Source organism: Chaetodon auriga, chromosome 21 (genome assembly GCF_051107435.1).
Source record: "Chaetodon auriga isolate fChaAug3 chromosome 21, fChaAug3.hap1, whole genome shotgun sequence".
Classification (NCBI taxonomy): Eukaryota; Metazoa; Chordata; class Actinopteri; order Chaetodontiformes; family Chaetodontidae; genus Chaetodon; species Chaetodon auriga.
This window is the reverse complement of record NC_135094.1, coordinates 15,706,419-15,730,000: the sequence shown is the minus strand read 5'-3', so window position 1 is coordinate 15,730,000 and position 23,582 is coordinate 15,706,419. Positions and strand designations below refer to the sequence as shown.

The following is a 23,582-nucleotide window of genomic DNA, read 5'->3' as shown; positions in this document are numbered from 1 at the left end:
CTGGCAACCAACAGCACTGCTGTACTTTATTGCGGATGAATTACAATACAGTACAGTTTGGTACAGCATTATGTGTGCTGCAGCGCCCTCACCTGGGCATCCTGAGGCACTGCAACTGTCGTGGTGTGAATTCAAGCGAGCTAACATGAGCTGCACAGGAGAGGAGACTGTACAACGGATTAACAGCCACAGGACAATCAGACCTCGGCCTTTATGTGTATGATAAAATTATTTCGTGAAGGGGATAGACGCCGGCCTTCAACGGTAAGCGAAAGTTCTTGTCATGATGCGTCATCTTAGCTTTGTCCTCATAGGCTGTCCGTACTAGCATACTAGCTAACGTGAAGGTAATGTGATAGCCTTGTGTCCCGGCGTCTTTCAGCGGGACAGAGGACGTGCCAAACGCTGTGCAAAAATCTGTCGGTTTAGCGTTGCCTTATATATTATTGTCAAAATATCTGACAGAAAATAAAAGAAGACCTCTGACGAACTATTTGGAATTGCCACCTAATTCGGCATAATTGTAATATTATAAACAGCTCTTATTTCAATAAAAATTTTGTTGACCTACTGAATAAACAGTAGGGAATAGTGCCAACTGTAGCGTAAACTAACCTCTTAAGGTTAGCTGCTGCTGTTGCAGTGACTCTGAAATGATTTTTATCTGAACTGGTCTGCCTGGTGATTACTTCCTGTATAGTATTTACTCTATTACCCAGCTGTCGTGCCCTAAAGTTATCGCCATTGTGCTAATTTACCAGTTGTGCACCAAAAATCAGAACAACGTTACATTAACTCCATATTCTGTTAATGGAGTTCGTACTGTTTAGTAAACAGACGTCATCCAGCATAGTTAGGTTAGCTTGCTTGCTAATTTCCCTTACAAACAAACACTAGCCACGTCCATCGCCACTTGACTTTAAGAAATGTGAGTCTAAAGTATGAAGTAGGATATTTGGTTGATATTTGTTGTCCTGTTGGCTCCAGTCCCAGGACTTCCGTCATGTTTCTCAAGCGCACCAAAACAGCCGTACGAGTCAGACAAGAGTGAGTGAGCAGCATGAGCGATAACCGATGTCATTTTGTTTTGAAACGCTACTCCTTATTATTCACCTTTTCACCCTGTCTATAAATTCTGTACACCCAAATCATGTATCAGTCGTCTGTTTTAAGGGTTTTCATTTCTAGTCCTACAGTGGCACAGGGCTGGCTCCTCTGTGGTACAGTGATGCTGAATTAATGTGAACACGTTTGACAGGTGACTCCCAGTCTCTCAGTCTGAGCACAATAGGGCTGCAGCTGATGATTATTTTCATTCACTGTCATTGTTTTCTCGATAAACCGATTGGTTGTTTGATCTATAAAATGCAGAAAATGGTGAAAAACGTCGGCCATTGTTTCCCTCAATGTTTTGTTTTGTTTACAACCCGAAGATATGTAGTTTATTGTCATCGAGGGGGGCAGCAACCAGAAAATATTCACATTTAAGAAGCAAAATAGGCAATTAATTTAGTAGCTGACACTCATCGATTAATCCTTGCAACTCTAGGACAGAAATTGATTTCAGGAGCTGCTCTTCTGTGAAAACCAACATGCAGCTTCCTCTTCCTTTACATGCAGTCAGAGCATCAGGGCTCATTCCTTTTTGCAGCATTCAGACTTGGAACAGATGGATAAAAGCTGATCGTTTGATAAGATGATCTGACACACTGTTTATCTACACATCTTTACAGGCTTCTGTCCGTCATGAATTTTACACATAACGCACAAATCCATAAATTATGAATGACATATGGCTCATGTCAATAATTCATCAGCCCTCACAGTCTGGTTTTCAACATAGCGGTCGCTCACGGATTCTGCTCCCTCAAAGTCCGTTTTAAATAAATTCTTCTTATTTCCTCTTGTTCAGGGTTTTCAGAGCCTTCATCAGCTGCTCAGGGTGAGCGTCACCGCCTCTCTTCATCATCATACAGCACCCCTGAAGCAAGGCAAGGTCAGTGTAGGCGTGAAGAACCTTGCTGACGACTGCGGTGGCAGGGCAGGAGCGCGCAGCTCAGGAAGATGGCATCACCCTTTGTGCCTGTCCCCGTGCCCATGGACAGAGCCTTGTCAGGAGGTAGCGGCAAGCTCAGACGGCCGCAGCGAGCTTCATCACTCGGCAGCGTCTCCAGCAGCTCGTCCTGTTCCTCTATCATCAGGGCAGCTGGGGACGACCACGAGAGAGGATGTGGAGACTTAGGTTCCCTCCGCCAGTCCCGCTGCAAAGACAGAGGCGGCCGGAGCAGGACACCGCCGCCACCACAGAGTCCTGTGACACAGGCCAGGGTGAACGGGACTCTGGAGCCCTCCATAGAGTACTCCAGCTGCCCCCGCTCCATATCGGACCCAGTTGGGAGCCAGCAAGGCGAGGAGAGGCCTATTACCCCAACTGTGCTGGGATATGAGGTCATGGAAGAGAGGGCCAAGTTCACGGTATGAATCAAGGAAACCAGCTTATACGTATGACAACCATGTGGAAATTGTGCATTATATTTAACACAACTTTCAGGTGCTCTCACGAGAATAGCTGATAAATTGTACCTCAACATGTTGAGGGGGGCTCCTTCATATCACCCTAAAAAAGAAGACAATGTGACTTTGCTCTTCTGTTAAATCTTATTTACCGCCTTGATTCCATTAAGCCGGGAGGCTGTGTAAAATGGAAATAATAACAGAATGCACTCATTTGCAGATCCTTTCTGAACCGTATTAAACTGAGTCCAGAGAGAAGGAGGTGTTGTCGTGTTTTAAACAACACTCAGTAAACGTTTGGGAACTGACGACACCACTTGGTGAAGTTTTCAAAAGGAGATTCTTTCCCATTCTGACACGATATATGACTTCAGTTGCTCAACAGTCCAGGGTCTCCGTTTCACACTGCATAATGTGCCACACATTTCCAATAGACAGGTCTGCACTGCAGGCAGGCCAGCGTTCTACCTGCGCTCTTTCATTACGAGGTCATGCTGTTGTAATGTGCAGAATGTAGTTTGGCATTGTCTTACTGAAATATGCTTGGACAAAAACAAGGCGTCCAGATGGCAGCATGTGTTGTTCCATTAAAGGTGACATCACACAAGGTACCCATGCTATGGGCAGGAATACACCCCCGTACATCACAGATGCTGGCTTTTGAACTTAAAGCTGGTAACAATCTGGATGCTTTCTTGTTCCTCTTTAGCCCAGAGGGCACGATGTCCATAGTTTCCAAAACCGATTTGAAATGTGGACTCATGAGACCACACTCTGCTTCTCACGGGCAGAGATTTCTCCGGATTCTGTCAATCTTTGGATGACGTTTTTTTTTCTGTTTTTGGAGCATTCCACAACTGTCCCAGTCTTTAGTTGCTCCTGTCCCAACTAGTTTGAAACATGTTGCTGCATCAAATTCAGAATAAGCAGATATTTGCAACAATCAATGAAGTTAATGAGATAAATAAGAAATATATTGTCTTTGTACTGTTTTCTATTGAATATAGCTTGGAACTGACTTTCTAATGATTGCATTTGGTTTTAATTCATCTTCTACGCGGCGTCCCAACTTCCTTGGAATTGGGTTGTGCTTTAGTACGTTGTTTTATCTGATGCTCTGTTGTAAACATCATGTTTGACACAATTCCACTCAGCAACAAGCAGCAGCTCTATAATTGTTTCATTGTGAACAACGGGCTGAAGATTGTGTGTGTGTTGTCTTATCTCTGCTGCAGGTATTTAAGGTCCTGGTCAGGAAGACTCCAGATGAGAGCTGGGTTGTTTTTAGGAGGTACACAGACTTCTCCAGACTCAATGACAAGGTGCGTGCGTGTGTTCTGTTCACATATTGTTTCTGAATACATGTTTGTATGCCAAGTATGGACAGCATCAAATCTCAGGCCTATCTGAAGCTTCCATTTTGCAGACACTGTTTTGTGGCCCTGAACTTATCGCTTTCAGCATGCTTTTGTTTTTGAGTGCACTGTGGAAGTGATTAAGGCCACACAAAGAAGCCCTCTGTTCCCAAATAGCCAACAGGCCCGAGCCAACAAGGGGAACAGGTCTCTCGTGGTTTTGGGAAAGATGAGACCGGTCACAGATTACAGATGGGAAGCTAAGGCCATGTGATGATTCTGTATGAGGAGAAAGAACCCGCAACAAAAAGGCTGCTGCTTAGAAAGCTGCAAAAAGGCCTGCAAAATATTGATTGAGCCTATTATAAGAATTCGTTTCACTAGTTTCTAGTTTCGCAAGAAGCAGAAATGCGGGAGATGGGAACACCCTACATTCAACATGAGAGAGGATAGGAGGGGATGTGGACATCCTTTCCTCCATTCCTGTGGTTTTCCTTCAGAAAACTGTCTATTGCCCTGCAAGTAAAGTAATTACACAGGCATCATAGGTCTCACATTAAACTGGTTTCAAATGTTTCAACATTCGGTGCATTTTAAGCTCTGTGGCACATGTGCACAAACATTTGGATAATATTCCTGTGTGTAATAATTCTTACAGTTATTTAAGAGAGCTTGCCTGCTACGTATGAACCTCACAGACAAGGCAAACACACACAGTGAGATAAACAGCAGCATCAGTGCCTTTTGTTGTCCACTCATGATGACGTTATCAGTATGCTGTCTCCACACTGGGTAGTTGGTGCCAAATATTATTTGTGTGGTAGTTTGGAGCTCAGTCAAAAACAGGCAGGTGTGCATACACACACACACTTCCCGCTGAGGAAACTGACATCAGGGCCTGTTATTAATAAGGTTTCTCTCAAAGCTCACTGCATGCTGTCAAGAGCAGCTTTGTCTGAATCTGCACACATCTGTTTTTAGGATTTAGTAAATCACTGTGCACCTTGTGAATGTTGCCATCAGGAGAAAGTTGATGCAAGTAGGCAACATTAACTTTGAAGGCTCCGCTAAAGGCAGGCAGCACTGGACAATCAACAGTAACTGTCATACTAACGACGGGATTCCAGCTATTTTAAACCTCATGCAATCGAGATTTATTGTCAGTCATTCCACCTACACACTGAGCCGCTCTGCTGGAGACCAGGCTGAAATTTCAGACGTTGACAGGCTGCTCATTTAAGCACAGTTCCTCCTGTCAACTATATGTGAGAATGAGGCCGGAGTGAACCTTTGAAACACCGATACTGACAACAAAAAAATGCATCGCTCCAGCTCCAGCTTGACCTGCAGTGTGACACCGGCACAGTGTGGTTCTCCATAAACACCGGTGCACATGTGCAGACCTAACACAGAAATTCAGCTTCATGATTTAAGGAGTCTGTCGTACCCCTTTGTGTCTGTCATGCTCATGTATGTCAATAACGTCATGTTGTCTTTACCACTGAACTGTATTCTTTTACTGTAACTGCTGTGCTGTATGTAGGAGTGATCATGTGCTAGCCTTTGCTTATTCTGTTTGTGTGTGTGTGTGTGTGTGTGTGTGTGTGTGTGTGTGTAGCTGAAGGAGATGTTCCCAGGCTTCCGCCTCTCACTTCCTCCTAAGCGGTGGTTCAAAGACAACTATGACAGCGACTTCCTGGAAGACAGACAGTTGGGGCTACAGGCCTTTTTGCAAAACCTCGTTGCACATAAAGATATTGCCAACTGGTATGTGACATGATTAGCAGTGTTTTTTTAATCTTAAAATGGAATTCTTTAGCCTTTTTGTGCGGCATGTGCTTTGCAAAGCTGGTAACTGATAAATCCTGCATTTCAAGACGAAGCATCCAAACTTAGGTGTCAGTGCTTTGGTCTGTGCAAAAGCAACAAATATGCACGCGCACACATTTATGGTGCACCTTTTGTTCTCCTTCACAGCCTGGCAGTGAGAGAGTTTCTGTGTCTGGATGACCCACCTGGGCCTTTTGATAGCCTGGAGGAGAGCAGAGTAAGTGTTCATATACACGCAGAAGTTTGTGTGCTCATGTACTGTGTGTGTGTGTTTGTGATGCTCATATAGGCACTGTATTTAATTCTTTAAAATCAACCAGTCCTACATTTTAAAGGGAAATAAAGCACCTTGATAGCATTTGTTGAGAGGTCAGGGACTGACACTCGTCACACTGGCCAGTAAACAGGCTGCAAGTTTGTCCTGTGACTGTATTTGAGCTGTAAAATGTTCAGGCCGACGCCCTGAACCTTGAACCTGTCTGTTTAAAACAGTTAATTATAGATCTAACACACCGCTGACTTCTCCGTTGCTTGTCACGGTTTGTCCTCCACGGTTTGTTTCCACCATCACTCAGTATTTTCTGCTCTCCTTTTCTCCGTCGCTGCCTCCCTCCAGGCGTTCTGTGAGACTCTGGAGGAGAGCAACTATCGTCTTCAGAAGGAGCTGCTAGAGAAGCAGAAGGAGATCGCCTCCCTGAAGAGGAGGCTGGAGGAGAAGGAGCAGGCCATCCTGCTGCTGGAGAGGCATATCAAGTCAGTAGATGTTCACGAACTCACACCGACCCTATTCCACACGCATAACATACAAATTACATGCATGCAAGTCACGCCCTCCAGAGGAAATAAGTGTAGTGTAACTCAGTGTGACTGAGGTCCACGCATAAGTTATCAATGCCGAAATAGCATTAAATCTGGTAACTAGGTCAATAAGAACCACCTGGTTGTGTCTGTCTGTCTGTGTGTTGCAGTGGCGAGTGTGTGAGCCCAGAGTCTCTGTGCGCTCTGTCAGCTCAGGGCAGTGAGAGCAGTGCAGATGCAGATGTGGAGTCGTCTGCTGCAGAGGCTGATCAGGACATGCCTGATGACGCTGGGTAAAAAAAACACACACAAACACACACACATACAGTAGTGAATAAGCTGTAGGAGACAACTCACACAGCCACATGATCCATCAAGTAATAATTAAGTCTTTAACCTCACCACACCCTGGCTGTATTTGACACAGAGCAAATGATATTTTCCCATTTGGTGCTTTCGCTGCAGAACAGAACCTAAAGCTAATTTCCTAATGCTTTTAGGAAGGGGTTCAGGGAGTGAGGGCAAGGTCAAAGCTGTGGTCAGTGATTCTAATCCAATTAACTTTTTGGCAAATTGAGCGAATACCTCCTCAGGGTCTGCTGTGTGTCCGTTCTGTGGTGTTCATACACAGCCCCGGCTCTGTAAAACAAACAAAGTGGCTCAAATCGAGCCACACAACACTGCTCCAGCCAATCAGCAGCAGGGGAACCAGTTGCAATCTCTACCTCTTCCTCCCCCACAAGGAACAGAGCTTCATCATGATAGCAATGAAACTTGAAAAGCATGTCTCAAATACAGGCCTGGTTCTTCAGTTGAGGTTAAGACTATCTACCACAGCAAACGTGATTGATAGGGAGTAGTGTGGCTTTTTCCTGCCTCAGCCTTTACTACCTAATCCAATTACACAGGAGGAAGTATTGATCTCAAACACTTTCTTTGATTCATCAGTCCTCACCAATTATCAGCCCCCTCTTGTCTGAAGATACTGCCAATGACTGCAGACAGCACTCACTCAGAGCATAGCGTCTCTATCTCTACCTCATGCCCAGACATCAGTGTTCATTTCCAGCAATTGATCCTGTGTGCTGGATATTGGATGGATATATTCTAACAAAAAATGTATTACCCAAAGTTTGCAATGATGAATTTCAGGCCCTGATGAGTGTTCTTTTAATTTTTTTCTTTTTTTTGGCATGCAAGTCTGTAAATTCAGTGGAAAGTGAAAAACTTACTGTTGTTTTTTTCATCATAGTCACACATGTTAGTTTGCTTCATAAAATGTTTTTCCTTCTTGTTTTTGCCCTTATATTTCACAGCAGTGCTGCCCCAATCTGAAAGCAGAGCCCCATAACATGTGAGGTACTTTACATACCAGCTCAGCAGGCTAACTCTGTGGCATACTGTCCTTTTTTCTTCTTCTTCTCAGTAACAAGCATCCCACTGTTATTTTCCAGTCTATAATGGAAGAGTCCTGTTCTGTGGTATCAGGGTGTTTTAGAATACAATCAAGTCTGTCTTAATACAATACCCACATTCTGTATGTGCAGTTAATTGCTGCTGTAATTGTCCCTCCTGTCCATACCAGCTGTACATATGACATGTGAGTATGTATTAAGAATATCTTGGAAAAAATCCAAACCTGTCTTTTAATTGCTTGCAGGCAGGATGTTGGGGTCAGTTCACTTTCAGTGCACCTAATGAAGGAAAATAGCTTAAAAGTGTTGTACAAAGTGCCTTCCCATCCCCTTAAATTACACCAGCCTAATGGCTAAACACAATAAAAGGAGGATGTATAAACCCCAGAGGCTTGAGAGCTCTTGTTCTTTATAAGAACAGGATTTCAGGCCCAAAAAGTTTAATAGCTAGGAGTCGCAACACCTTGCCAAATTCTAGACATGCATATAAAGGGAAGTACGGAGTTTTACAACCCTGATGCCCAAAAAAAAAAGTTTGGATGCTGTGTAAAACATAAATTAAACCAAATGTGACCGTTTGTTTATACTTTCCGACATAAATGCAATTGAAAACAGTGCAAAGACTATGCATTTAATGTTTACCTCATCAACTTCCTTGACTTGTGTAAGCGCAGATTTCAAACAAGCCGGGTCAGGAGCAACTAAAGACTGGGAAAGTGGTGGATCACTCCAAAAACGCCTGTTTGGGACATCCCACAGGTAGAAGGGTTCATTGGTACACGGCGTCCACACTTTTTTGGAATCATTGTTGTATTTCCTCCTGTTGTACCGATTCACCTGGAAATGATTTGTCCCCGACAGTGGTGTGTGTTCATCGTGCTGCGGTGTTCTGTGCTCTGTCAACCTTCTGGCTGTGCCACACTGCTCCCCTGCATCATATGTGACTAACACATGCTGTTAGTGTCTCTCTTCCACGTGGTGATGTGTGCTCACTTACGTGGGCACTGTAGGTTGGTGGATTTCAGGTCTTCCTCCTTCCTCTGCCCATCTGGTGTCTTGATACACAGGGAATGCTTGTCTTCCATCTTAGAGTTTTAAAGACTCAGATTTAGATCTCTGTATATTGCGTGTGCAGTAGTAATCCGTTGCAGTGAGAGATGGGTGAGAGTCGGAGGTAAAGCCTGACTTCCAGCTGTGTTTTCAGTGGACCTGCAACTGTATCTTGTTGGTGTTGTGGCATTAATGACATGTATCTGTCTCCTCTCACAAGGATGGCTCCCACGCTGGGCAATATTAGCATCTCTCCTCTGCATATGTCTTCTTGGATCCTCTCAGTCTGTCTGGCTTTATGTTGTCTGAGGTGTACAGTTCTCACACTGCATTTCATTCGCATTAAACGAGCGAAAGGCTGAATGTATTTCCTCTGCTGTGACCTCCCTCTCTCTAGTGGCAGATGCGAGGTCCAGCTGATGCGGTCCTCTGCTTGTTGGTGTGGGCCGTCGCTCAGCGCCTCTCCTCCAGTCATCCAGGTCACTCAGCTTTACCACCAGAAGCTCCAACACTAACAACGGTCGCGATCCTCCTCTTCACATTTCTCCTTCATCTACTCCTCCCTTACCAGACTGCTCCACCTTCCTCATGTCTGACTGCTATTCCATACCCTTCTTCTGCTTTTTCTGCCCTCTCTTCAGCCTTTCCTCTCCCTCGTCCCATCACAGCCCCCTTTTCCCCTTCCAGGTTTGGAGTTGGATCTCATGCAGCCTTTAACTCAAGAGCTTCGTACTGGGTTAGAAGGGAGGCGGTTTAACTGCAGCAGCCTGTTTCACTTATATTTCCCTGTATATCATGGCTCAAGAGATATTTTGTCTGGCACCTGAAGAAGAATTCATTCTGAAGACCTCGTGCAACTCTCTAGAGCAACTATATCTGGAATTTTTCACTTTTTCACCCCCTTTCTGTGACCACCAGGTTGAATCAATTTGGAAAAAAAAGAAAAAAGAGATAAGACTCTGGCGACTGGGTGGTTCAATGATTTTCACAATTGTGACAATCGACAGAAAACCTGAACTATCATCCCACCAGTCTCTGCAGACGTGCATTGCCTCATGGCTCCTAACTTGTGTCAAGATGCCCATTTTCAAACTCGAGAACACCCAACACAGAAATAGGGAAAAAGTCTGTATCAATGACATGTCTCAGGAAAACTACCAGGTGGGTATCACAGAGGATTGATAGCTTTCTGTTTGGAGTTAATTCCACGTCATTGCTTTGTACTGCCATTGACTCTCATTGAGGCTGTAGACAAAATGTCTGCAGCCTCAATGCAAGTCAATGAGAACACAGTGTTCTCAAGTCATGTCCGTCTTCTGCTTTATTGAGAGTCAATGAAGCAGAAAACAAGTATGACTGGAGAACATGTTTTCACTTTAAGTCAAACTCTGTTTACATCAAAAAGACATTCCCTCATGTTTTGTGTGCCATACGTGATTTGTGGTATACCAAGTCCTGTGAGTGACAGCTAAATTGATAACACATAGAACCCAGAGAGAGCCAGGGATATGTGTCCTATTGTTGCTCTTCATTTCCCAGTCACAGTTCTTCCTATATACATGTATCACATTGCTTGTAGACGCCAATTCTGACACTTTCAGTTAAGTCCATAATTATTTACAACGCTCGACCTCTTCTGGCACCTTCCCTGTTAAGAGTAGGCCTGCTCTTGTATCAGTCAAGCTCTATTGAGATCTCATCACATGGGTGCAATTAAAACGATCCGTTCACTCATTTTACAAGGAGACACCCCCTTTGATGTGTAGCCACGTAGACGGTTTTGCATTTATTTGCTGAAGATTTTATGGCATCCCCTTCAAGGATTCTGCCCGTGTTTTGATACAATTGAGTTGAGTTTTGTTTGTGGTGCTCAAAGCATTTAAACATTACATGCTCAACTTTCCATGAGTAATGTTATGGTCATGGATAATGGAAACTGACATTTCAGAGCCAGATATCTCAAAATCTATAAAACTAGCAGCAGTGCTGGATACCTGTAAGACGAGGTGAGAATGTTTTTTTGTAATTTGGGTGAACTAACTCTTAAAGGAACTTGAAAACAGTTGATCATTTATTTATTGAAAGATTAACCTTTGTAAGGTTAGGAAGAAAGACCCCCCAGTGTGTATACATATAGAGTGGTGTTGGTTACCTGAAGACAAACAGTAAGATATGAGCTGAGAGAAAACTGAAGGAAAATGAGAAGCAGGCTCTGTTTCAGTTTGAGAACACAAATAAATCAAGATCACCTTGTTATTTCAGGAAGAATTTGGTGACATAAGTGACTGAAAAACACCCATCAGCCAAGTGGGCTCTCTATCAGCATCCGCTGCCGCCAAGCCTACACATCTTCCACAAAAGCCATATTTTTACACCCAAATAACACTTGAGGGAAGGGATTTCGTATGTGGTGGCATGTGCTGACCAGCTGATTTCACTCTTTGATAATGAGTTAATGAGGTGTATAACAACCACAACTAATGCTGAATCATCTCAGACTAGGCCTGGATAAAGGTCATGTGATGCACTTTATGGATGAATGGCAACCCATAATATTTGCTAGGATATGGTTTTTACTCTGTTTTTGTTGGAGACAGACGCGTGCCTTTTCAATCACTGAATCTGTCTTGATTCCCGGGCGGATTTAACATGTTCATCTGTGAGTTATGTATATGAAGTTTTGTTCTGTAAATTCCCTTCACACGTAATTCTAAGTGCCTTGAACATATTTCACTTTTGCGTTCGATGTGTTTGAATAGCTTTATAGATTTGTGCAGGACATGAAACAATTCCTGATGTTCCTCTGATGGAAATAATCTTTTAAATGACACTCATATGTATATGTCGTTGCTTGGAATAGACTGAACCGAGATGTTTTTGTAATATTACATGAATTAATATCAAGTCTTAGTTGACGTGTACACCCATAGTTGCACTGTACAGCATTTGTATCAATAACATTTGGTATCACTATTAATGTCCTGGGTTTAAAGGGATAATTCACTGAGAAATCTGGTCTGAAATGGATATTGTAGATACTGTAACACAAACTATAGCAGAGATTTTATCAGAAAGAAATATTTAAGTCACACACAACCTAATGTGGAATGATAGATTGAATACACATGTATGTTTCCTCACATTTAAAGCCTCTGCGTTCATGAAATCTGATGGTATTGTGCACTAGTTCATGCTTGGGTGAAATAAACTTTCAGATTTGATAAGTCTGTTAAGAGGATGTGGGTTTACGATTTCAGTGTAGCCCGTTTTAAAAGTGTGTTGCTTTCAAAATGTAATAAATTCTTACAACAGGAAATTTGTTTTTACAACCATCGTTTGTTTTCGGCTATAACCCCAAAAATACTTTAACAGCGGAGTAGTTTCACAAGAGAGGGGACCACATGCAAACTGCCTGAGCAGTAAACTCTTGAAGCGCCCCACAGCACCGCTTAATTATTTGGGAATTCAATTTTACAACACATGTAGCTATTTTGAGTTTTTAATCACCATTTTCGATCAAAACGATCTTTATTATTCCGATCAAAGATTTTAAGATTTTGATCTAGTGTTTCCATATATTTTGGTGGAAATTTCAGTCATGGGCCAAGAAGTAAGAATAAGCTTATAGTGCAAATTCATAGCAGCACTAAACTGTCATGTATTACATGGCTTTTGTTCAGTCGGATAACTGGATCCCTGAGATGATAGTGGAGCTCTGTGTGCCTTCATAGGGCTTTCTGGGAAACGCTGCGACATGTTTGTCCTGTGACTGCGACAGCTGTTTTATATTTTTATGAAGAGAGCTATGTGTGCATCCTACTGCGTTTACAGCAGTCCAACAGTCTAGCTGTTTAAAGTCACATATAGAAACATCGTAGTCATTTGACACATATGGCATGTCTGATGAGTTTCGCAAAGAATCCCGAGGACACGTCAGACAGTTTGCAGGTGTCAAGGGGACAAGAGAACTAAACACTGTTACCTTTGCATTACTCACGTTAAAGTATTAATACTTCAAATTTTCAGCTTTTTTCCCATGATGAAGAGGAGAACTGCTCACTTATTTTCATGTGGTTTCATGTTTAGAACAGGGAGAACAGTGAGACATTTTGCTCTAACATTACAGCTATACTCATCTTTTACCTTTCTTTCATGTTTACCATGGCGGTCCTGCACTTGATTGTCTTTTTGGCCCCGTTCTCCGACAATTTCCCATTAAAAAGAAACGATTTGCTGCCCATTTGTACCCTCACTGTCAAAGTCATATGGGATTGATACAGATCTGTGCAGTTCTGCCCAAACCCCTCAGAAGTTGACTGCATCCTGACAGTTCTCACACCCCTGGATAGTTTAAGAGCTAAATACTTCACATATTTCATACTGGGTGAATTCATCATTCTAGGCAAACAAAATGCTTCTGGTCTGATAGGGTTGGAAATTTGTTGAGGTGTTCTTTTGATTTTATTTTTTTTTTATGATACTACATGTAATTTGAAGGCTCAAAATACCAATGTTTTATTACCTGCATAGGTAGAGAGGAGAGGATGCGCTGATGGAGGCCTGGACAGTACAGAGAAAACACTCAACGAATGCACATGAAACAACAAGTACTACTGCTGATTTGAAATCACACTTAAGGACATAAACATTCATCATTCAACACATTATAATAATCATCACTCAACACAAAAGCCAAGGCGCGTCAGTATGTGTATAAATTTGTTCGAGAAAAGGTCAGTCAAACCATTCCTGACTCAGTCACCTTTCGGTTAGGATTTGTCTATTCTAGTGAAGTTTTATCAACCTCAGTTTGTGTAATGTGAAATTATATATATTGTGTGTATGAGTCACATATTTTTTGTGGCTAATCGGAACCAGATATTTGGAGGCAGAATTATATTAGCTGCCTTAATTCCACAACAACTGCAGAACTGAAAGGAGAACTGCTGTTTTGTCCCTTTAATGACAAACAGCCGGGTGCAGGTTATATGGAACCAGTTAAAGGTGGAGGAGTTGGACAGTTAAGCTGCTGGACAAGTCTTTTCAAATCTCAGCCTGTTCCGACAAGGACTGTATTTACCAGAGACAGTTTAATCCACTCTAAGGTGGAGCCCTGGGTTTGGGTTTCAGTGTGGAAGTGTCACAAGAGTTGACATTTTGGAGGTCTGGTGGGGATTACATCACATGGCTAACAGTATGCCATTGTTAAACACTGCGCCTATGGGCTGCCCTAGTAGCCTCAGGTTAAATGTGAGATGGTTAAAGAGGCCATATTATGTGTATTTCACACTCCCACAGGCCTCAGCAGGCACAGCAGCTCGCAGCGCTGCAATGTTTGCAGTCAGGGAAGCACTGTAAGAGAGTCTTGCTGCGCTTTTACCGTGCATGTCACCACAATAACCATTTCTAAACCAAACATGCACACGATCTGAGCAAGCTAGCTGCTGGGTGCTCATCAAAGTAACACAACGTTGAAGTCAAATTTACACGCACGTTCCAGTGTCATTCATGTTGCTCGTAAGTAAATATTTAGAAGATTGTGTACTTCCCATGATGCCTTTCCCAGCAGATTCCCCAATGTAATACTCTGCTCTCCATCATTCAGTACTGACAGCAGGTCTTCGTCATGAAGAAAGCAGCTCCTGCACGCCTAGGCTCCAGTTCTTTTGAACCATCTGTAAGTATGAATATCTTGTGTTGGTGTCGACCAATATACTTTTGTACTGTTGTCCATTTTGATACTAGTTTAGGTTTCTCCTTTAATTTTTGCGGCAGATTTATTTCTATGGATGGCATATGCTTTTTTTTCAACATCGAAAAATACAGCAATCACCATCTACATATCACCAGTCCGTTGTCCCTCCCTCTTCGTGAAATCCACTTTGATCGGTAAAAAATTGATTTTTCTCTCTAGACAGTGTTTCTCTCTGTTGCCATTCATTCCATGGTCTTCCCTAACTGTGACATTAATGCGATGGGTCTAGTATTGGCACCATGTCTGACTGCTTCCATACTGATGGGATAATGCCTGTATCCCATATCGTGTTTAACAGTCTTAAAACAAATGCCATCTTTCCCTGGTGAGGTTTGCCGTGCACTTGAAAAGGCTCTCCTTCGTTCATACGGACTGAAATCTAGATCCTCACCTGATGTCGGCCTTCTTTCTATAATCCCTAGGTTTTGTGCGACAGTAATGTCTCTACACTGCTTATCTTTTAAAGATACATTTTCAGAGCTGTGAATCTTCACAAATGTATTTGCTAGAAGTAATTGCTTTTATGTTAGCAGCGCTATGTATGTTTTGCTGGTCTAATTGTTTCCTGAACTGTAGCTTGTGCTCGTTTGTAGTGGGCCAAGGTATCCAGCGTGTGGTGAGCTTTTAGCTGTGTAAATGCTCTACAGCGTTTCCCCCTTTAATTGCTTTACTACAGTTACTTTAATTGCCAAGTATCCTTGGGCAAGTTACTGAACCACAAACTGCCCCCAATGCTGTGCCATCAGTGTGTGAGAATGGTTAAAAAAAGCTCGTAATGAGCAGGTGGCCAAGTTACCATTGTATGAATGTGTGTGTGAATGGCTGAATGCAGACTTGTGCTGCGCTCTGCGTGGTCGTCACACTCGATAAACGCTGTATAAATGCAGTCATTTACCATGCCACGCTCTTCTTTACGATGCCTCTGTCTGTATGATGGCTATTACCAACCTTTTAATCATATTCACATCCGTGATATTCTCTCATATTAGCTGTGCACACCCAGCCTCAGTTGTAATGCATCCCAGTCATCTTTACCCTGCTACCATCTTGGTGGTCTCACTCCTCCATCTTTTTTTTTTTTTTTTTAAATATATGTTTATTAAATTTTCAAGAGATAAAACAAGAACATATATGACAAAACAAACAAACATACATACATTTGGCTCACATACACATTAAAATTTGGATTTATACAGGCGAGAGAGATTCAGGAGTCATCTCCCACACAAATAAAACAAACAAATAAGTAACCATGCATGATACATCCACATGACCAGAGAGAGGTACATAGAAGCACAAATACATCAACCAAACGGCAGGGTGTCATTTGTGAGGCAGAGCATTCGGAGCTATGATACAAACCCTCTTGCGAGAATGGTGGAAATATTCAAACCAATATATGACAGGAAGGGTTCCCACGTTTTTCGAAAAACATCATCTTTGCTATGTAGTTTACACGTCAGATAGTCCAATGCAGCGTATTCAAGTGTCACTCTTTGCCACTGAGCCTTAGATGGAGCTTTATCCATTATCCAATTCAGAGGAATGCACTTTCTAGCACAAAAAGCAGGTGTTTGGTGAAGTTTTCTTTTAAATTTGTCAATGATGGACAAATCAGATATGCCAAGTAGCAAATACAAGGGGTCGTTGTTACTATTAGCAGATAGAATCTTATTAATTTCCTCCCCTATGACCTGCCAGAACTGCTGCAATCCTCCATCTTGATGTTTCTCGATTCCTATCTTGAAGTACTAACATGTGTAATTACAGTGGATGTGAGTGTCAGATCAATTGAACTTACTGTGTTCTGTGCACTGTTATATCTTGTACCCTTTCCATCATTGATACGCAACTGAACCTTTATCATCCACAAACTCCTCTATTACTGACCATATATAACAAATTCCCATTGTGACTTCAACCATGTCTCTTGTGTGCATATTACACCACCACCAGCCCCTGCCTGAGTGTTAGACGTTCCTTTCTTTAACTTTTCTTCTACTGCCTCCCAGCTTAGTGCTTTGATTCCAAGGTATTTCTAATCATCTCACAATGATCTTGATCTTTTCAGTCTTCCTGCCGTCTGTGCTGAACGATCTACCAAAAACAACACAAACTTGCTCCTGCCCTCAATTAGCATATATTTCTTTACGGCAAAGTGGTCACCCTGCACAGGGTCTGTTGTTTTTCTCTGTTCCCACTGGTTTAGATACATTTGTCTGCCTGCACTTTCCTCAGTTCTTCAGCATATGTAGTTACCTGAGAGATCTTAACTCGCTGCACCTCAGTAGCTCTCTTGTTGACATAGCAACTGTGACAGGCTGAGTTGTGTTCTCCACTTTGGTGTAGCTCCCTCCTCTTGTTTCCCATACTCATGCTCGCCTGCACACCTACCACATGTTTGTTTGCCTTTGCAGATCGCTGCTATTTGGGCATATTCTTGGCTCTTGAAGCATCCCAGTGGTGGAGGAATATATGGCTTAACCTCATAGCTCATGTATCCAACGGATACTTTGCTTGGAAGTTTAGGCTTATCAAATTTGATCATGACAGACAGGCTGTGGCCTTTCTCTCCATTTGTAGTTGCTTTCAGGCATTTTGCTTCCAGAACTTTTGCACTCACCACATTATCTTTAATTTGGCCAAGTGACACAGCTGTAGATATCCCCAAAATGACTCCTCAGAACAATGTCTTATCATTTCCCCTTTTGTATTCTATCCCTACAGGAAATCCACAGTGATCCATTCTGTAATATTTTCTTCTTGATCCATCACTTCCCTCTGCCATCTCCTGTTCATTCATACTCTAGTTGTTGTAGACACTTCTTAAAGAATAAAATGCACATAGTTCTCAGCTGCGTAGTTGCTGTGAACAACTTATACAACAGGTTAACTCATATTTTACCACGTCTGTGTATTTGACAGGAGCAAGGAAATGCTCAGATTGTTAAAATCCAAATAGAGTTCAATCTGGTCATTATGGCCACGTGAAATAACAAACAAGAAAAGGTGTGAGACAACCAGACAGACTGCGGTTAAGTTCAGGTGTGTATTAATTTGACCCCTTGTTAATGACTATTTCTCAAAGGGAAATTTGGAAAGGAAGTATTGTTATCCAAAGTCAACTCAGCATTTCCTGAACCACATATAAGCTTCAAATTCACTTAGCTCCTATTACCAAGAGAAAACCTTGTGAAATCATATACAAATCAGTTTCACAGCTGAATAATATTGGATTTATCCTTTGTTAGTCAGGGTCTGATCATGTCAACTGCAGAAACAAAAGAAGATTTTAACCATCAAACAACTGGTTTTGAGTCTGCTTTTCCAACTTGAGAACTGACAAACAAAACACACATTATTATGATTGCTACCTATTTAGATGTGCTGTTGGTACATTTTCCCAGCAGCTTTACAGTTTTACATGACACCACCATCCCCAAGGATTGAGAATGAGTTCATGTTACCATCCCCAGAAAATTTCCTAAAATGGCAAGTAAATGGCAGGTTTACTGAAAGTCATCTGAAGTACTAAGCCCTGTAAAAGCTGAGTAAAGACACCATCACATACCTTTGGATCCCATAAACCAGACTGGTCTGGTGGTGGACAGGAGGCACAGGAGGCTGCCAGGTTTTACAGTTGGAGGGGCTGAAGCTTCATATGTTTTTTAGTGATGCTTTGGGACCATTGGCCGTGTTCATGTAATAACACTAAAAATAGGAGAGGAAAATACTTGAGATCAGTGCATCTGTGTGAGAAACTGTTTCTGTAGTGTTCCTGGACAAAGCACCTTTGAGACATTCACAAGGACTACTTCATGAATTTCAGTGGCTTATTTGGCAATATCATATCTCAACCTAGAACATGACACAATTGTGTGACTTCAGCAAATATTGCATTGGGTAAAATTAGAAATCAAGGATCTTGTTATTTAAATCTGAAACTTGGAAAAAGGAAACGTTGCAGATATTTTACATGCACAGAAAAGCAATAAAACACATTAAAGGAAAGCAAAAAAAAAAAAACCCAAAAGCATAGTATGGTCAGATCAATAAGATCAAACTACTACAAAAATATTTTCCCGAGTGATGAAAAATTTCCAAAATGAAGATAGTTGGAACAATTGCAAATAAGAATAGGACGGGTCTGGCTTGTAATGCCAAAAAAGTGAGACACGGCATTTCGGAGGTTGAACGCAAGTCATTTTATTAAAAGAATAATTCTAGATTTTAGTAACTTACTTTCTTGCAAAGAGTTACATGAGAAGATCAATACCACCATTAAAAACAGACAACAGCTAGCAGTAGTTGATCTCATTTAGGAGGAACCAGGTAGCCTGTCCAAAGGTAACAAAATCTGCCCACCAGCAACTCTAAACATCAATGATCAAGGCGTATCTCATTTGTTAATCCATACTAAAACAAAAGTGCAGAGAACCTGTTGTTTTTACACTTAAGTTTATGTAGTCTAAACAGGTTGAGAATATTATGAGGCAGTCATCCAAACATCTAGCTAAGTAGATGCTGAATATGTAATTGTGTAGGACCCCATGAATGGACAGATCTCTCTGACCCAGTACAGGGGCCATTATGTCACTGGATAGGTCATGCGCTGTAAGTGGATGGATTCAATTGGCATGGGTGCAATAGCAACCGTCCAATCCATCATTATGCTGCTAATGTACGACATGATGACGCCTCCAAACACAAGTATTTCTGTGTATTTAAGTGCTGCCAAAAGAGGAATGAAGAAGCAGAAGTTGAGATTCTGGTACTTGACAAATAATTAAGATTGGATCACAGACAGTGTTCCACAAAGTTGCTAAAGTTTCCCCTAACTCAACTCCCAGAAGATCAAATTGCAGTAAATGTTTTTGTAAGATCTGAGACAATATTTCTACAAAAAACATTTAATATTTGTCAAATTCACAAGAGGAGACAAATGGTTAGAAGTTGGCGCAGGTTGTTAGATAGCACTTTACAAGGTTTATAATGTCTTCATTAACTCAACAACTCACAAAACTCAGCGTGCACCTTAGACTGTACCCCTACTTCCTCATTAGTGTCTCTAAAGAATGTCTCTCCTACCAACAACATGGACCACACATGTTTAATAATTACGTGTGTTGCTTTTGTGCTGTTTGTGAGCCTGTGTGTGATTATTGTGGTTGTGCCTTGAGGCTGTTGCTGAGAACTCTGATTTAAGGTCAGTGAACATGTTTTGTGTGTTTTTGTGTAGATTGCAGGAATATGCTTGCCTCATTGTGCTGTACAATATCAAAGGGTTGTCATGTTGTTCTAATAAAACAAAAAATTGTTTTATGTAGTTATACTAGTAGTTCAGTTATGTATAGTGTTTAGTTTTAATGCATTGTTTTTGGCTTTAGGCAAAATGTCCCCAAATAAAATCTTGCCTATGGCCCCATGTTGTCTAGAGCCAGACCTGGTGAATGAACACAAGTAGCTTTTATTTTGAATGATTTCATTTGCTAACTTGTGCTAAGCAAATGAAGCTGCATTTGAAGCATCCATTGTGAGGAAAAGTTGCAGTACAGGCAGAGATCAAGCTCATCTAAATTGGCTGTGAAGATGGAGCTCAGTAAGCTCATTTCCTCCAGCTGTTGTGGATGCAGCAGTTGGTCAAATTGAACAGGCTTGCTTTGTAATGTTTCTTTTGTAAATGCATCCCAAATAAAAATAGCCTTCAGAAGAGGATATAATCATGTTTTGCTGCCTTTTCATCTTTACTAGCGAACATTATCTTGCTATAATCTGGAAAAAAAAAAAAAAAGAATTTCATTCACTGTGCTGCTCAAAGGCTGCCAGAAGCTACAAGCAGCTTAGTGTTTTCTTGAATATATCTGTAGCCATATCTCTCCTCAGATATTTAGTTACAGAGGTGGTTTTAGTCTGGGGATCTGAATGACCACATAAGAATTATGGGAATAGTACAGGAGTGTTTCTCCATGATCCTCTGGCTCTTCTGCGATCACATCTTGCTACTTGTCATGTTGATCATGAAGGCAATGCTACTCTATAGAGCACATATGTCAAACCTATTCCACAAAGGGCCGAGTGGCACACCAGACTTGACTCATTTCATCAGCTGATCTCACTCTTGAGACAGCTGATTGGTCAGACTGTGTGCTCTTGATTGGTTGGAGGAAAAACCTGCAGCCACACGGCCCTTTGTGAAATAGGTTTGACATGCCTGCTATAGAGTATAGAGACTACAATATATATGGAATTGATTATCTATAGCATATAGTTTAGAGAATGGTATAGATCCAAGAAGCAACTGAAAGAATAGACTTAAGAGGAAAAAGGTACAATTGCACATCCATCTGCTGCTTCAGCACCACGGACAGCACCATGGATTCATCAATACACAGCACAGTGATACTTCAGAGCCATGGTCAGGGTCATAGATTCTAACTTACACAAACCTCAGTCAGATAAAGGCTCAAAGAGTCAGGCAGAGCAGACCAACGTCTTGAACAAGAAAGAAGCTTGTGAACCAAGTCTTTGCTCCGCTTTGCCGACCATTGCCAGTGCTGCACTGTTGCTATAGTCAGACCAGTGATGCTCTCCTCAGCATTAGGAATAGTAAAGGAATAGGTTAATATTTAGTGAAACTGACTTTCAAGTCAACATTTTCAAGAGCTGGATGAGAAAATTTACCTCTCCTGTCTGTCTGGATAACTTAGCATAACAGCTGTCCCAGCTCTGTCCAAAAGGTAACAAAGTTCTATGTAAGAGCAGGTTGAGGAAAAGTCAATTGTTTTTTAGTAGAAAATGTAGCTGAAGTAACTGCTGATGACACATGCACTGGGAAAAGGTCACACGTTACTGGCAGAAGCCAACTAAGAGTGGTTACTGGGTCCATGGCTGAGAGGAGACTGGTTTGGAAACATTTTTGCATGCTACAGGACGATGCTATACAGTTTTGGTTAATTGTATTTTTGATAGCCCATTAACCAGTTAGTAACCAGTTAATTTTGCACAGTGTTTCCATTGGTGCCAGTCTATCCATACTGGTAGATTTTAATGTCCCTGACAACATTATGGAAAGGATCCCTACAGAGACCAACCTTTTTGTAAAGAGTCAGGTCCTATTTGTTAAACCAGAAACAGCAGCTATATCGCTCTTGCCAAAGCCACCAGAGTCCATTTACAGAAACAATCATTTTATCATCGTGCAAACACACTTCATTCAACTCACCATGACTGTCTTGGTTTGTCCTTCCACTGTTCCAGCAGTCACCACCAACTCTGGTTTGGTCAAAATAAACCCCTAACTCAAGGAATCAGGAGAGGAGCGAGAGAGAGGGCGAGTATCAGAGAAAACAGTGTGCAGAGGCAGAATATTTTCACATCTTTCACATCTGCATAATGTCCATTGAGCACCACATGTAAAGGATACTAGCTGCTTCACGTCTGGTACTAGGCAGCTGTAAACTGTGCATACTTGTGTGAGCCATATGAGATACTGCTCCGGATTGCCAATTGGATTTGGGGCTTTGCGTACCATGTCCATAATCCCTGATCTGGTCCATCCTTTACACGCAGTCATGTCTCCCATCATGATTTTCTGAGCTGTTAATAGTGGCTCTGACCCCTTGTCTTCTGTCTCTGGGTCTAGTCATTAGAGGGGCTCATTTTATGTGTTTTACTAGCATGTTGCTCTTTTTTCTTCCACAAACTAACATTGTTTCTTCCCCTGTGCCTGTGTCTGTGTGTTTGTGTGTTCGGTAACTGCATGTGATGATGTCGTACCCTGTTGATGTGTGTCTGTGAATGGCACCTCCTCCTTGGGGGTGTCTGGTTCTAAATCTGAGTCAGTAAGTGTTCTACTCTCACCCTGTGCAGAGCTCTGACCCTGAGCTTCTCCCTGCTCTTCTCTATGCATTTGGGCAGCTGTCTTTCCTCAGCTTGCTGTCTCTGGACTACAGCAGCTGCAGCATGTATAAGAAAATCATCATCAGTTGGCCTTCTGTCCATCCCTCTTTCACCGAGCAATTTAGGATAGAGCGAAGACAAATAACTTCCTGGAGCACATATCATTCCCACCTGATTGAATTGAAACTGGTAGATGAGCCTCACTCACTGTTGACAGGCTGTCTGAGGTTCTGAGGTGGGTTTGCCTTGACCCCTCGCCCGACCATACATCATCGAGTCCACACTTGCTGCAATGTCGTTCTGGTGTCGTTCTTTCATTTTTGTCATTTCTGCAGCTCTAGTTTGCAACACTGATTGCAAAGGCTTGGAGGTTCATAGACTATTTCTAATCAAAATAGTTTCTTTTTGATCTTGTCAAGCACAGACGTGGCAAGGCAAAGCAAAGAAAACTTTAAATTGCACTTACCAGTCTTATTCTGTTGAGATCCTGTTCCTAACGCCAAAATTGGGGTGGAAATTCATGTGAGCTGAAGCTGAATGACTTCCACCCCTCTAACTGAGGACACTGTTCCTTATTAAAAATGTGAATAATTGAGCATTACTCCTTGAATGGTCCTCTCTATGTGTGTGCAGTTTATCTAAAAGACCTTGGTTACCACCATAGTTCTGACAGGCAGAGACTTCCTATCTGCTAGAATGGTCTCTAAATATTATGTTAATGTGTGACTGTCTGAGGTCTCTGTGTCGTCCAACCTTGAGACCTTTGGGCTCCTGTGGAGATTCTTTCACATGGTGCTGTTTTTGATTCTTTGTTTTGTTATAGGTCTCCATGATATCTCCTTAAACGATGATGCAACAGTTATATCATGTCTGTTTGGAAAATCCTGACCTGCGGCTTTCTGTGGTACAAATTCATGCTGACTGGGCCTCTTGTTAGATTCATCAATGATTTTGGCACTTCGACCC

General features: G+C 42.0%; 1 protein-coding gene across 7 annotated transcripts; it reads left to right on the top strand.

Annotated features, from left to right (window-relative positions):
* The first annotated feature begins 94 nt into the window (after positions 1 to 94).
* snx16 (sorting nexin 16) lies at positions 95 to 12,278 on the top strand. Of its 7 annotated transcripts, none has more exons than XM_076761251.1 (9): positions 95 to 264; positions 1,922 to 2,475; positions 3,750 to 3,836; positions 5,488 to 5,636; positions 5,847 to 5,916; positions 6,316 to 6,452; positions 6,668 to 6,790; positions 7,814 to 7,851; positions 9,360 to 12,278. In XM_076761251.1, the coding sequence occupies exons 2-8, from the start codon at positions 2,065 to 2,067 to the stop codon at positions 7,830 to 7,832; spliced, it is 996 nt and encodes a 331-aa protein (XP_076617366.1). In that variant the 5' UTR covers positions 95 to 264; positions 1,922 to 2,064; the 3' UTR covers positions 7,833 to 7,851; positions 9,360 to 12,278. The 7 variants fall into 7 exon arrangements, with proteins under 7 accessions (XP_076617366.1, XP_076617365.1, XP_076617367.1 ...); XM_076761250.1 differs by having other exon boundaries at positions 8,045 to 12,278; XM_076761252.1 differs by having other exon boundaries at positions 7,814 to 7,856.
* The last annotated feature ends 11,304 nt before the right edge of the window (positions 12,279 to 23,582 follow it).